Source organism: Lepidochelys olivacea, assembly GCF_965140295.1.
Source record: "Lepidochelys olivacea isolate rLepOli2 genome assembly, chromosome: 2".
Classification (NCBI taxonomy): Eukaryota; Metazoa; Chordata; order Testudines; family Cheloniidae; genus Lepidochelys; species Lepidochelys olivacea.
In genome coordinates this window covers 39,857,193-39,872,804 of record NC_140412.1, presented here as the reverse complement: position 1 = coordinate 39,872,804, position 15,612 = coordinate 39,857,193, and the positions used below count along the sequence as shown (strand labels likewise).

The 15,612-nt window shown below is 38.7% G+C and overlaps 1 protein-coding gene across 1 annotated transcript in view; it reads left to right on the top strand.

Moving 5' to 3' along the window:
• VPS13B (vacuolar protein sorting 13 homolog B) overlaps nucleotides 1–15,612 on the top strand; it is a 928,263-nt gene that overhangs the window by 864,730 nt on the left and 47,921 nt on the right. The window contains exons 44-49 of the mRNA XM_084621078.1: nucleotides 7,949–8,104; nucleotides 10,333–10,596; nucleotides 11,080–11,163; nucleotides 11,355–11,530; nucleotides 11,989–12,159; nucleotides 13,904–14,105. Coding sequence (XP_084477204.1) covers nucleotides 7,949–8,104; nucleotides 10,333–10,596; nucleotides 11,080–11,163; nucleotides 11,355–11,530; nucleotides 11,989–12,159; nucleotides 13,904–14,105 — 1,053 coding nt within the window. The remainder of the gene's footprint in view (nucleotides 1–7,948; nucleotides 8,105–10,332; nucleotides 10,597–11,079; nucleotides 11,164–11,354; nucleotides 11,531–11,988; nucleotides 12,160–13,903; nucleotides 14,106–15,612) is intronic.

Sequence of the window (15,612 nt, the reverse complement as noted above, 5' to 3'; positions counted from 1 at the left end):
TCCATAAAGTGTAAGAGGATATACAGTACTCTGTGGGTTCAAACATATAGAAACTGTGACTTCAAACATCAGTCACTATCTGGAAATTTTCCTGTTTAATTGCTTAGGGATGTTACAGATTCTCTGAACAACCCTTTGGTACTTAACTTAATCCTCCCCAGGCCATTTACAGAACAACAGCAGGCAAAATAAAGCTTTATTTTATTTTTACACTGTTTAAGTAGTGTGAAGTGTATTGTCAATTCCACTTGGGATTCCACATTCCAAATTAATGATTTAACTAGATTATATTTAATTTACTTTCCAGATAATATCTTGGACATGTAAGGATTTTTATTACCCAAGAAACATATGGATCATCATAATTTTGTTAATGTTTCTTGTTCTTAACACTCTTCTAATCTAGAAATGTGGGGCTAGATTGAGCCTGCTAGGCCCAAGCTTACCTTACAAGCTTTCTATTGGGATGATTTAGTTGGGGATTGGTCCTGCTTTGAGCAGGGGGTTGGACTAGATGACCTCCTGAGGTCCCTTCCAACCCTGATATTCTATGATTCTGTATGGAGCCAAACAATGCCTCCTGGAGCTCTTTAGTGTACAGGAGGAGTGTGCCTGCTGAGCCAACACTAAGGGACATTCAGCCTATACTCCAATGGCCAGCTTTAATGGGTCCATGGTCCCATTCTCCTCACCTCTATCTGGGTAATTTGCACCACCAGTGATGCGAACAAGAAACTATTGCTGTATTGTGGGATCCGTAAAGAAAGAAAAAACAGTCAATCTGCATTTCCGATGTAATGCACATTGGAAAAAATAATCCTAACTATACATACAAAATGATGGGCTCTAAATTAGGTGATACCACTCAAGAAAGAGATCTTGAAGTCATTGTAGATAGTTCCTTTAAAATATCTACTCAATGTGCAGTGGCAGTCAAAAATCTTGACAGAATGTTATGAACCACTAGGAAAGGGATAGATAAAACAGAAAATATCATATTCCCTCTCTGTAAATCCGTGGTACACCCACATCTTGAATACTGCATGCAGATCTGGTTGCCCCATCTCAAAAAAGATACATTGGAATTGAAAAATATACAGAAAAGGGCAACAAAAATGATTAGGGGTATGGACCAGCTTCCATATGAGGAGAGATTAATAAGATTGGGACTTTTCAACTTGGAAAAGAGACAACTAAGGGGGATATGATAGAGGTCTATAAAATCGTGACTGATGTGGAGAAAGTAAATAAGGAAGTGTCATTTACTCCTTCTCATAACTCAAGAACTAGGGGGTCACCAAATGAAATTAATAGGCAGCAGGTTTGAAAGAAACAAAAGGAAGTATTTCTTCACACAAAACACAGCCAACCTGTGGAATTCTTTACCAGAGGATGTTGTAAAGGCCAAGTCTATTACCATGGTTCAAAAAAGAACTAGATAAGTTCATGGAGGATAGGTCCATTAATGGCTATTAGCCAGGATGGGCAGGGATGCAAAACCATTCTCTGAAGTGTCCCTAGCCTCTGTTTGCCGGAAGCTGGGAATGGGCCACAGGATGGATCACTTGATGATTATCTGTTCTGTTCATTTCCTCTGAAGCACCTGGCACTGGTCTCTATCAGAAGCCAGAATACTGGGCTAGGTGGACCATTCATTGGTATCAGTATGGTAGTACTTATGTTCTTAAGTTAGAAGTTCGACTGTTGCTGCAGCATTTGATTCACTCCTTACATTTTACTTCTCTTCAGCTTTAGTTCTTCAATGAGAAATATTACTTTTACTTCAGATCCCTATAACCCAGCTCTCCTCTTGGTCTTTACACTTTTCACCTGTTTCTGTGGGACCACAACTTTTATTTTATCAGCAACACCTCTTGGAATTTACACCTTTTCCCAGGCCACTGACCAAGTCATTACCTCCCTTCTGCAGCTCACAAGAGGTCAAAAATTCATTTACTACCTGTTGGGATTGACTCACAATAAGTATCCCAGCTAATGGCTCATAAGTCAAATTATCTTTCAAAAGCAAGTTTAGTTACTTAAGCTAGAAAATAGGGAAATAATTTAAATAAACTGAAACAGAATAAACTTGAACAGAATAAACAGAATAAACCGCATCTACAAGTTATGCAAAAATCTGGTTTGTGATACATCAGCCACGTCTACACTACCCGGTAGTGATCGATCTGTCCGGGATTGATTTATCATGTCTAGTGTAGACGCGATAAATTGATCCCCGATCGCTCTGCCGTCGACTCCAGAACTCCACTACAGCAAGAGGCTGAAGCAGAGTCGACAGGGGAGCGGTGGCCGTCGATCCCACGCCGCGAGGACGCAAAGTAAGTGATTCTAAGTCAATCTAAGATACGTCGACTTCAGCTACGCTATTCTCATAGCTGAAGTTGCATATCTTAGATCAGTCCCCTCCCCCACACACACCCCCCAGTGTAGACCAGGCCTAACAATCTCTGTTACAAGCATTAAATTGTACCTATTTGCAATCTGGAACATGCTGGCTGGGCAAAGCTGCTTTGGTAATATCCCTTCCTTAGCCATGTTTTTCATCCCTTTCCTTGGTCTCTACACCTTGTCATGTGACTGCTTTATTTATCTAAATCTCACCCATCTCCCTCATTACTGGCTGAAAACCCTTAGCAATTGAGACAGAAGAGGCGGTGGAGGGAAAACGGAGGAAGGTGGGTTGTAAGAAACCTCTGAGAAGAAAAGTGGTAAAGATAGGAAGTCCAGAGAAGACAAAGGGGCAGTAAATAGGAGTAGTTCTCACATTGTTGCTTGGACTGCATAGATGCCACTGAACACATTATGTGCCTCCTTGATTTTCTGTCTTGAGACAAATCTGGCATGTTACAGGATAGGATGTTTTTGAGGGGCAGGTGTCCATTGATACCATGAAACCATCTTGTTTTGTGTCTTCCATGTGGTCTTTTCTGTCCTGCTATCATTGAGTCAAAGCCAAAGATGATTCTTGTAGGGAAGTTGGTAGGCGTTCAGAGCAGATGACCAGACCGTTTGAGGGTGACCATTTGAGAGGGTGGGACCTGTTCAATTAGGAAACTGATCTCTTCATTTGACTTGAATTTGTACCATTTGATGTTTTTGATTACTCAGAAATACTTCATCTGAACGGTGTTCAATTTCTTTTCAATCTTGAGAGTAAGAGGCCATGTTTCAATTCCAGAGGTCAGATATTGACCACTGAAGCATTATGTATCCTTAGCTTCATCACTCTATTTATCTATTTAACATTTTCTTGATGAGGCACCCTATTACTGGTGATATTTTTGCCATGTGAGCTTCAGGTTCTTTCTTGACAAAAGAACTGACGTAGGTGAAATAACTGACAAGCTTGATTGGGTGGTCACCCACTAAGATGCCAGAGCCTGCAACATGTTTGAAATTGACAACAAGAATAATTGCACTTTTACCCTAATTAATGTTCAGGCCAACTTCTGCAGCTGAGCTATGCAGGGCTTTAAAAGCCACAACCAGCTGGTCCATTGATTCAATGACTAGCTCTATGTTGTCAGTAAAATTGACATTGGTAAGGTTCTTATCAAAATTAATGCCTAAAATGTGTTTATTAGTGTCTCTGACAACACTGAGGAGTTTGGGGGCAGCAGCACATACTTGTTAATGCCTAATCTGATTTGAACAAAGGCAGTTATTTTCCCATTTACAAGAAAGTTGCTTGAGGAATCATCATATAAAAGAAAGAACATTCTAAAGAGCTTGTTGGGAAGGCCGAGTTTCAGGATCAGACAAAATGACTCCCTGTCAAGAGTCAGATGTGGCCTTGATAACCACAAATGTAATGTGAATGAAGCACTTGAATTCTTGTGAATTCTCAATAAGCTGGCACACTCTGAAAATTAGCTCCATCGTTGAACAGCCGGAAGTGAAGCCAGCTTGTTGTGGTCTTCTTTTGCTCCTTAAGATGTCAGTGGCTTTGGCCAACAAGGCAGAAGCAAAAACCTTCCCCAAGATGGATAGAAGTGTAATGCTGAGATAACTGCAACAATCTCATTGCTGCTTTTATGTTTATTTTTGAATAAATATGGGTAGTTAGAAACTCCTTTTGAGCCTTATCCTTGATCAAAGGCAAAAGGAGGGAAGGAAAGCTCTGAGGAGAGGGGGAGAAAAGCCCTGAGGAAAGCATTAGAGGAAGGAGGACAGTCCCAATAGCCTGAGCATCAGGAGGGCAGAAATACCCAGGAGGTGGATAAGGAAAAGGAGGGGAAAGACACAGAAAGAGGTCAGGAAGCAAAAACATGTTATAAACTATCTTTAAAATTTCTAGTCTCTGACTTTTCAGCTCTTTGGTTTATTTGAGCTGTTGTTTTGTTTAATGTTGTGATGAGATAACCTGTTGTGCTCAAAAAGATTTCTGAACTCTGCAGTAGTGCTGATCAACCTACTGACATATGACTGTTTTAGCCAATAATATACAATATTTTAAGACCATTTTCTAATTTTCATTAGAAAGACCAGAGCGAAAACGAGGACAATAGCATTTCTACTCTTGTCAAGTGATATTGTCCAACTCTTGTTTAGTGTATTTTATGTGATCATTCTCTCTCTTTAGAAATTTTACCATCACAATTAAGAGTTCAGTTCAAACAGCATGTCCATATTGTGCCTTACGTTATTTGGCTTTCTTTATGCCCACAACGGCTCTCATTTGCACTTCTGTAGGACTTATTTGGAGGGCGAATGCAGCCTGCTCTATGCCACTTACCTAGCACAAACAGCTTACTCTGCCTCCCCAATATCAGTTTCATTTATTTTTGATGCAGCAGCCAGTAATGGCTACAGAATTAATAGTCCAATACCCAGTACAGGTCAGTCTAAACAAAAAACAGTATTTATCAACATATTAGATACTAGAGAGAGAGCACAGAAGTCAAAAGAATGATAAGTTCATCCACATCTGAATAAATATAGCAAAGTATTTTAGATTGGCTCTAAACTTTGAATTACAGAATTACTTTGGTCAGAACATCTTTGAACTCTGGTCATCATGTTCCTACTGACACCTCTTTTCTCTTTTAGCCACAACACCTCTTTTCTCAGAATGTCTCTCTACTGCTTAGCTACCTGTTTTTATAAACCCCTCAATTCTTAAACCGGGTTGCCAAAGTACGCTTAGCGTTTGGTTATATCTTGGTGGGTGAAGGGAGTTGTCTGGCAATTATTCTGCATATACACCTTTAGGTCAGTTTAATAAGATTAGGACAGATCATGTATCCAGTGTCTAATTAAACATCCTTCCAGATATTAGCTTGTGCTAAAATAATGTTTATTCCTGATTACTTAATTTTCCAAAATTACGTCAGTCTCCATTTCCATCTTTTTACATACATAGCACTAGAGGCCTTCGTGTTTTGAAAATGATTCCAGGTCTTGCTTTCCAAAGAACCTGATGAACATGGTTTTAAAAATAGACAGAAGTATAATACAGACTGCTAATATTAATAAGTCATGAAGACAGGTATATTAGGTAAAAATTAAAATAAGATGCCTGGGTTATTCCATGACACATGGTAGGATTCACAAATATTTGAGTGATATGGCTTGAGAGGAAAAAGTTGCTATGTAATTACAAGGATAATACACCAGGCTGTTCCTCACTTTTCTTAACCTTTTTTTCCTTAACCATAGAATCAAATGGACATAAATCTTGGTGATACACAGAAAATTACTAAATCAACATTCTGTGAACTAATGGCTGCAAAATGACAACTGACAGCATATTCCTTGGTGCTGTTCAGTTAGTGAACAAGTTGCTTATTCAGGACAGGAGTCATCTTAAAGTTGGGGTTACAAGCAAATGCTAATTATTAATTACATCTTTATGTATGGCATCTGTATTTGGCATGTATTTTGAGTATATTCTAACTGGGACTGACTTTGTAGTACCTTTTTTCATTATTTTGTTGTTATTTCCAGCTACTAGTCTCTCCAAAATAAACAGCTTACTTGTTTCTTTTAGTTTTTAAATGCCCAGCTGCTGCTGTAAGAAACTGAAATGGTTCCAGCCACTACAATTGTTTTTCTTTTTCTGTAACTAATATTTAAATATCAAAGCTACTAGGACCTTTTATGTCATAGAGTACACTTTGCCTCAAGGTACTATTTTTTTAAAGCCATTAAGCCTTCTTCTATGGTGAAGTAATTTGAATGAGAATGCAGCAGTCATTACTTGAGTGATTCAGAAGCCACCCACTGTATGGATGTTTTTGTTTTGTATGTAATCTTGTGCTGAGAACACCACAAATTATGAACAGGCTACTGAGTTGTAAACTATTAGAAGGCGGTTATTGTGACTGCTTCCTAAAGGTCAAAGTAGAAAGCGGTCCTAAGACATTGCAAAAGAATATATCTGGACAGTCACTCAGCCAACAATCCTGACCTATGGATTTCACAATCTCCCTTTTTCAATTGTTTTTTAAACATAGCAGGACATAATATTTACAGATTTTATTTTTCATTGGTGCAAGTAATTACACTATGGGCCTGCTCCTGCTTCCAATTAATTAATGACAGAACTCTCATTGACTTCAGGCTCCAGATGCCCAAATACAGAATGCAATTCAACTTTGCACAGACAGTTTTCATAAAGCCTTTGCACAACTATTTTAAGAACTTAAGTGGGTGCTTAGACTGTGTGCTGGCCCTCTGCAAAGAAATCCTTATTGCTTTGATTGTGTATATTTAAACTCACATTCTTAACTTTGCACAACCATGAATCATCTATATAAAGCTAAATGGCCAGCTCCTCAGCTGGAGTAAATTGATGTAACTTTATTGACTTGAAAAGAACTGTATCAATTTTCATTAGCTGAGGACTTTGGCTCATAGAGTCTCCATGGAATAGGGGTAGGTACATACTGTGTTTAAAGACTTTTTGAATGGTGAAAGACTGAGGGCTTGTCTATAGCATACATTAGTGGGCACCAGCTGAGGTATAAATTCTAGTGTACACAAGCATGTCTTGTACTAACTCTTTGTGTGGACCCTGCTTGTGCACACTAAAGGTTCCTTAGTGTACATTCATGTAATCCTGCTTCAAATAATACTATGTCAGTGTGCTCTAGGGAACTTTGAGTATGTTCCAGCAAGGTCCACATAGAGAGTTAGTACACAACACGCTTGTGTGCACTAGAATTTACACCCCTATAGTGCATAGTGATGCACCAGGTAGATAAGCCCTATGTTGCTTTAGAAACGGTTTAAGCTAACCAGAAAAAGGCATTCCTATTCCAGAATAAGAGTGTCTACACAGGGACTGATACTGGTATAGCTATATAATTATAATGGTATAATTATGCCTGCAAAAACCCCTTGTCACCACTTTGATTCAAATGAGATGTTCCCCATTTCTAAGCAACATATTTAAATGCTGATACATTTGATATTCTTATGAGCACAAGTGAGCCACCCCGCTACCCCAAATGGATTGGTTTGGAGGGTTTTTGGGTGGGGGTAAGGGTTTTGTATTCATGAATGACAGTTTAAAGATTTTTTTTTAAATGGCCTGTATCTTAATTACCTGCTAACTATAAAGAGAGTGGATTTCCAGAGCAGTAAAGGAACTTTCTTATTTTTTTTGCCCTGCCCTATAGTGTGCAGGGCCTCGTCTTAACAAGTGTTGTGTTAGATCTTTACCATTCAGGAGCGTAAATTATTTGCAGTATACAGTATGGAAATTTATTTTGGTAATACTGTAATATGACCATGCAGAGTATTACATTATTCTTTGTTCAGTCAGCAATTCTGAAAAATGGGTGTTATACAGATTTCAATGAAAAGGTCTGCTTGGCATTTTTAAGTTTTATGGATAGAAACATTTCCCAACATTGGAACTCCTATTCTGGTGAAAGCCTTTTTTTGCAGTTCTGCATTGAAGGAATTATTGTTTCCTCTCCAGCTGTTACACATCTGCATTGAAGGTTGGGGAAACTGGCGCTGGTCTGAGCCATTCAGTGTGGACAATGCAGGGACCTTTATCAGAACCATTCAGTACAAAGGCAGGACAGCATCACTTATCATCAAGATTCAACAGCTCAGTGGAGTGCAAAAACAAGTAAGTGCCCTTATGTACAGTATAGGGGAATCATTTCTAATCTGAGTAAATTAGATTATGCTTTTTACATAAATAATCATCCATTTTTAAATTATAATATTTCCCTGTAATTGGAGTGGTGCTCACTAATGCCATAATATTTCATGAGACTAACAGGACTTACAGTAGAGAGACTCTTTCAGGAGTTAATACTACTCTGCTGTAAGAATTCTCTTTGGTATGAATCTTGGCACACACAATCTTAGTCCTCAGCACATTTTTTACGCATTTTGTAGAACACCCTTTTGCCTGGGTTATAATTTCTAACAGTGCTTAGTTATACAGTTCCTGGCACAGTTTTGTACTCTTGAAAAGTAGGCATGTGTTTTGTTTTTTAAAAAGACGTTATTTATGTTTTTATTGAGTAGTGTGCCTCAGGCCCTTAGGTTATTGAAAAAGAAGGGGAAAAGAAATGACCAAATTAAAATTTCAGAAGGTGTGTTGTCCCTTTAAGGGCCAGAGAGTTACTTGCTATGGCAGCTTCATACCAGGTCAGCCTGGGGATACTGACCCATTTTCCCCTCTTTCCCCACCCTGGTGACTGAAAGAGATGTGGGACTATTTGCCTTCTTGACCAGGCAGAGCAGCACCTACCCTCTCACCCAAAAAAGTAGTTAAAATACCAGATTTAGTCATGATCTACTGTGGGCATTACACTAGTCACTCCTTTCTCAGCAGGCTGGGAACAAATTTTTTCCCTCACCACCAAATTGGCCAAGATGAGGTGGGTTTGGTTTTTTTTGCCTTCCTCACCTAAAGATTAATTGGGGCAAAAAATAAAATGGGGGTTAAGCTATGATGACACAGCTCTTTAGGTAAGCGTAGCGTGGATGTCCAGTGCAGGTACTCTGTGGGGGAGCGATATGGTGATCAGATAAAATGGATTGGTAAAGGATACAGAGAAGGTGTTCTTTGAAGGAACAGAAAGAGGAAGGATTCAGGGTTCCTATGGCTTGGACAGCAGGGAAACAACCCCTTCTCCTTCATGGCCCCCTTAACCCTCATTCAAAGGGGGAGGCAGCTAGGTCCCAGCAGCGGGCTGGCTGGGGACCAGGATGGGTAAAGGGGGAAGGCTGACAGCAGACCACCACCCCCACCCAGGAATATATGAATGATTATGGAATTACCTGCACTCTACAATTTTATCTGCTGGGTACTCCCGAATGTTTAGGAATAAAGTTGCAGCCTAATTAAACCACATCCACTTACTCCTGTTCTCCTTCTGGCATAGCCACACAATGGGCTCCTGTGCAGATGTTTTCCTATAACATGTTAATATATCTGTAATAATATTGTAATAGTTCTGCCTCAGTTGGCAGAAGCCAGGGCATATGGTGGACATAACACATTCAGTCCATAGACATAGGAGAGCACCTTGTGTTGCTCAATAGTGATTCATCTGATTTGGACAGTAGTAACTCTCAACCTGTTTGGCTAATTTTTAGGTAGACATGTTTAATAACACATAGTGTGGAGGGCCTCAGAGCTGGCTGAAGCTTTGTTTTTTATTGTAATGTTTAAGTGGGTGTTTAATTGAAAGGTAAGCTTTAAATCTGTAAACATACTGCAGAGACTTGCTCCTTTGAGAAAGTGAACCCTAGATAGTGACTAAGATTTGAGATTTCAGTGGAACCCTTCAAAAGCCCTTGTGGCTACAACTCAAAATATCCATAGCGATGACACTATATGCTAAGAGAACTGAAATATATAGGGACATCAGGGGAAGGCAAAGACATAGCTACAGCCACAGAGTGCAATCCTACAAAGTGTCCAATAGCAGTTGAGGACACTAACACCATACAGGCCCTTACCTGAATTTTTTGCATAATATCCATTTACATCAATCCATACATTATTTTAGCATAGTTTGGGGTATCTTAATAATTATGTTTCTCTGGAATTATCAATGCATTTGGCCAGTCGTAAGAATATTTTTCTTTATAAATCAATGCACTGCGGAGTATCTTAAGAGCTCACTCTCCATCATTTTCAGCAACTCTCAGAAACAAAACATTACTTGATTTTTTTCACTGTAGATTGTTCTTGTAAAATTACTCGAGCAATTTAAGAACAATACAGTTCTAAAGTATTTGAAGAATCTTGTCTCTTAAATTTAATTCCACAGTGATACCTTTGAGTTTTCTTTTCAGAAATTGGTAATGCAGCGGTTGTCTATTTTTATGTTTTAGATCATAATCTGTGGAAGACAGGTGGTCTGTAGTTATTTGGCTGACAGCATCGAATTGAAACTGGTTCAGCACTACATTGGTCAAGATGGGCAGGCAGTTGTTAAAGAACATTTTGACTGCCTTGCAGCCACACAAAAGCTGCCTTCCTATGTTCTAGAAAATGATGAGCTGACGGAGTTGAGTGTGAAAGCTAAAGGAGATGAAGACTGGTCAAGAGATGTATGTCTCAGTTCCAAACACACAGAATATAGCACAGTCATTCAGGTATGAAGATAAATAGATATTTGAGTATGGCATTTAAACATTTCCATCAGAATTGGGCACCTAAAACTCCCAAGCTCCTTTGCAAATTCCAGCTTAGAGTACCTGGTGGAAACCTCACAGCCTGATTATCCACGTACATTAATTGGAATGGCACTTTCTTCTGATCCAAACTACCTTCCCTCCTCTCATCAGTAGCAGATAGCTGATAGGGGAACTTCTGATTGCATCCTTAATTATATTAGTTCTATTAGACTCCATTAGAGTAAAAATAAATGGTATTACATACTTTAAATATGTCACATGTTCAGGATCCTATGTAAATTTTTAAAAAGAGAGAGCAAGCAATGGTACTCTAAGTGGTGAAGTGTTCTCTACTTTCTGATTTACAGTAACTCAGAGTTCTACCTGATGTGATCAAATGTTCAGCTTTATAAGCTAAAAATAATCTTACTTAATGTTGTCTTTTCATCTCTCTGTGTGCAGGTGCCATCTTCAAACAGTTCAATTATTTATGTGTGGTGTACAGTTTTGACATTAGATCCCAACATTCAAGTACAACAACGACTAGTGAGTGCATTCACCATTCTCAGAAATCTGTTTGGCTCTGTGACCTTTCATGTTCTGAAATAAATTAAGGTCAGAATGACCCAGAGCCAAGATTTATTAACAGCTTGTTTCAGCAGCTGGAATAGAATTAACATTAGGTTGGTGTGTTGTTTTTTGTTTGTTTTCTGTTTTGCTTTTGTTTTTCCTTGTAGATTGTTTTCAGCCCTCTTTTTATCATGAGGAGTCATCTTCCAGATCCAATTATCATACATTTGGAGAAAAGAAGTCTGGGATTGAGTGAAACACAAATGATTCCAGGAAAAGGGCAGGAGAAATCATTGCGAAATATAGAACCTGATCTTACTCATCACTTGACATTTCAAGCCAGGTATAACTTGTGTATTTTCCTGAAGATACCTACAATAAAAAAGGAGTCATCATTTGTCATTTAACTTTCAGTGCACTACTTCCAAGACTATTCCCTTGCATTGCACATATAGAACAGATAATTGAATGGGCTGCTGAAAATGATATGATGGAAAATTGTAAAGTGTGCAGTTCCTCTTAGTTCACCCATATCTGTTTATGTTGAGCATACAAATTAAGTGCACAAGTTTTGGCATTTTGAAAAAAAAAAGAAGTTCCTACCATCTCCTGTGATGCCATATTCTACCAAGTTTTTGGGAGTCCATTTTCTCTTATATGTCTGGTTAATTTAATCCTGGTTTCATATGAGCTCATCCAGGTTTCAGAGCGCGCTCATAATGCTGCACTAAAGAAAATGTTAGCCATAGTTTGGACAACGTAGTGCTGTAATTGATTTCTGTTTCTGTTTTCATTTGACAGGGAAGAAGATGATCCATCAGAGTGTGCAGTTCCTATTTCAACAGCACTTATTAAACAGATAGCTACTAAATCCCATACAGGTGGCACTGTGAATCAGATACTCTCTGAGTTCTATGGGATTAATAGCTCTCCCCAGCCTGTGTGGCCATATAATAGGAAGGATTCAGAGAGGTAATATAGGCTTTGCTATGTGTTGCCCACTGAGGTTGCATTGTCATGAAATTAAAGAAATACATATGCAAATAAAGCAATATGTAAAAAGACCCTACATATGTCAATTGTAATAAAAGGATCTAAAAGCCTTTAATTTTGTTCATGCTTTGTAACTAGCTGATTATTTTATAAATATTTTCTGTAGTAAGGAGCTTCATAAATCATTGCAAATAACCTAATGATTAAATGTTTACCAATTTTTCACCAGAATATCTTTTCTCAATGAGTCTGTCTGGGTGTGCTATACACCATTAAAAAGTACATAGATTAGAGTAGTTAGCAAAAGTAGCTTTGGTTTTTTTGAGCTGACCAACCAGTGAGCAAACAGCACAACTGGCACATGCGGATTTATGACCAGAAAGGCAATTTGTTCATTAGCCTAGCTTTCCTCAAATGCAAGTGGTATTTTGCCAGTGGATCATTTTACTGATTTCCTTTATTTAATTTCCTTCTTCCTGTGGTTGTGCAAGCCAAGAGAAAATTTTCTTTCAGTTATTATGAGCCTAGAATAACTACTCTTAACTTGGTGCTGAGGGACTGGTAGTACAACAACAAAACCATGTAAATGGTCTAACAGTCAGGACACTGAAATGTAGTTATGCGACTTGTCCTACACAATAACCACAACTGATATATGGCTCAGGCCCTGATCCTGCAAAAACTTATGTGCTTAACTTTAAGGACTTAAATAGTCTGTTTGAAATCCATAGGACTAATCACATGCTTAAAGTTACTAACTGTTCATGTTCTTTGTAGAATCAGGGCCTGATTGAATACATCACTTCATAACAAAGGCCCTCAGTTTGCTAAGAACTAATTTTAGTCATCTAAAAATTGTTGCCTGTGGCTTGTTAAAGCCTAAAATCCTGCTGAAATGTCTTGAGAATAGATAAGTAGGGTTTTTCAGTGGTTACCCTAAAAACTCATTTTTAATCTGTTCTGACTTCTGTTATAACTAGCTAAAGTTTTGTCCAGCTTTGAATCTTTACTATTAAGCTATTTGTTTGAAAGTAACTAAAAAACATAGAAGCAGCTATCTTTACGGTACTTTATTTACTAGAGAAAGTTAGCGAGGATCAGTTTCCTTTTTTTGTATATTTTTCACCAGATTTGTGAAACCAAGTTGTAAGGACTATATCTAGTTTAAGTCATAGGTCATATTCAGACGTATCTTTACCTGTGTTTGAATACCATATATGACATTGTACTGATTTTTTTAAACTGATAACAGAGTCCTTTGCGCCCAAAGAATTTAGATCAGCTCAGAGACTGCTCAAAACTACACTGTAGGGGCCATATCAGCCTTGTTTGCCCCCAAAATTGAGGAGTCTCAACCATTTTTTGTGGTTCCAACACCTCTACTGTGACCAGCAGAGGCTGTTGTTTATGCAAATGTGATTTTATAACCACTAAAATTGTCAGGAAGTAGTCAGAGCAGGTGTAGTCAGGAAACTATTTTTAATGCTTTTTTAAAAAAACTGGTCAGATTTCAAATTGATTGTCCCTTTAATAAATTCCTGCTTTTACAACCTACACTTAGGGCCAGCTTTTTCCTGACAGTACCTCTATGCATTTCAGAATGATATGTCATGATGAGGTATTATAAAAATAGTTTTCTGAATAGCTAGAATGATTAAATGCAATTTTAACATTGAATTAATAATTTTCTTTTCTTTTTCTTTTGATATATTATTTGGAACAGTAATGAACAGCTCACTCAGTGGGATAGCCCAATGCGGGTGAAGCTGTCAGTGTGGAAGCCATGTGTTAAAACTCTGCTGATAGAACTCCTGCCCTGGGCTCTGCTTATCAATCAGTCCAAATGGGATCTCTGGCTATTTGAAGGAGAGAGGATAGTTCTGCAGATACCTGCTGGGAAAACAATTATACCTCCAAATTTCCAGGTAGCCATACTGTTCAAGTTAACATGCACAAGTTTTCTAAACATTCAAACCAATATTTCAATCCATATGGTCCACACGTTCTTGCTGCATTCTAGTCCATATGTGTACCAGTAATATAGTTATAGTCAGGGTATAAATATGAGCTGGAATCTGCCATGCTGATTGTACAAAATAAGCAGATGTAGTCCAAGGCACTTTGGCAAGATATGGTGCAATACAGTGATTGACAAGTTAGGGTTGCTGCACAATATGGCTTGACACTAAACTAAGAGTAGAGGTAGATACACTGGAGGGTAGGGATAGGATACAGAGGGACCTAGACAAATTGGAGGATTGGGCCAAAAGAAACCTGATGAGGTTCAACAAGGACAAGTGCAGAGTCCTGCACTTAGGACGGAAGAATCCAATGCACTGTTACAGACCAGGGACCGAATGGCTCGGCAGCAGTTCTGACAGAACAAGGAGTAATGGTCTCAAGTTGCAGTGGGGGAGATTTAGGTTGGATATTAGGAAACACTTTTTTCACTAAGAGGGTGGTGAAACACTGGAATGCGTTACCTAGGGAAGTGGTGGAATCTCCTTCCTTAGAAGTTTTTACGGTCAGGCTTGACAAAGCCCTGGCTGGGATGATTTAATTGGGGATCGGTCCTGCTTTGAGCAGGGGGTTCGACTAGATGACCTCCTGAGGTCCCTTCCAACCTTGATATTCTATGATTCTATGACAGGTGCCCATGAAAAAAATCTGCTTTGAGAGACAGTACAGAGCAGATCTTGCATGCGAGGTGAGCTAGTCTCCTGACCTATGCACAGACAGACTGCATTCTTCACTGTTTCCTTCTGGGCATCTCTAGTGCCTACTTGATTCTAATTATGTGTCATCAATACTTGGGAGAACCTGGCTCTGCCATCCAGGTAACCAGTGGTGGGTGTTGACCACAATGGAAGATTTCACCACTATCTTCCCACTATCACAGCAGCCAGTTGCGCAGCTATCTGCCTATTTGCACAATGCCAGGTGCAAAGGCTACTTTGTCCCTTATGGATATACATTGGCTTAGGTGTCACAGCTGATGGCCTGGGAAGAATGTTTGTCTTGAAAGTAATTTTTTTCATGACTTGTGCTGTGTATGTAGTTTATGTGCTTCCAAGAATGTTGATGATGTCTGTTGTGATAAAGGTGGATTTCAAATGGGGGAGATGGGAGGACTGCTTGAGTATACATCCTCCAACTTGAATTTGGTTCACAAAATAGATTTAGTTGGATTTTCCCTTTCATGTGCCTTCTTTTTGGCCACCCATACACTTTTCTTATCACAAGTCCCAACCTGTTATCTGAGTTTAAGCAGAATTAAACTTAATTTGCATGTCTACTCAGTGCCTCATTAGTGCAAGTTATACAACTTTGTGGCATATAGCTGTTTTCTGGATACATCACTTTGGATGACTAGCTACACCACCTTGTATTTGCCACTAAATTTTGCCAATAATTTTTAAGATATTTATACAA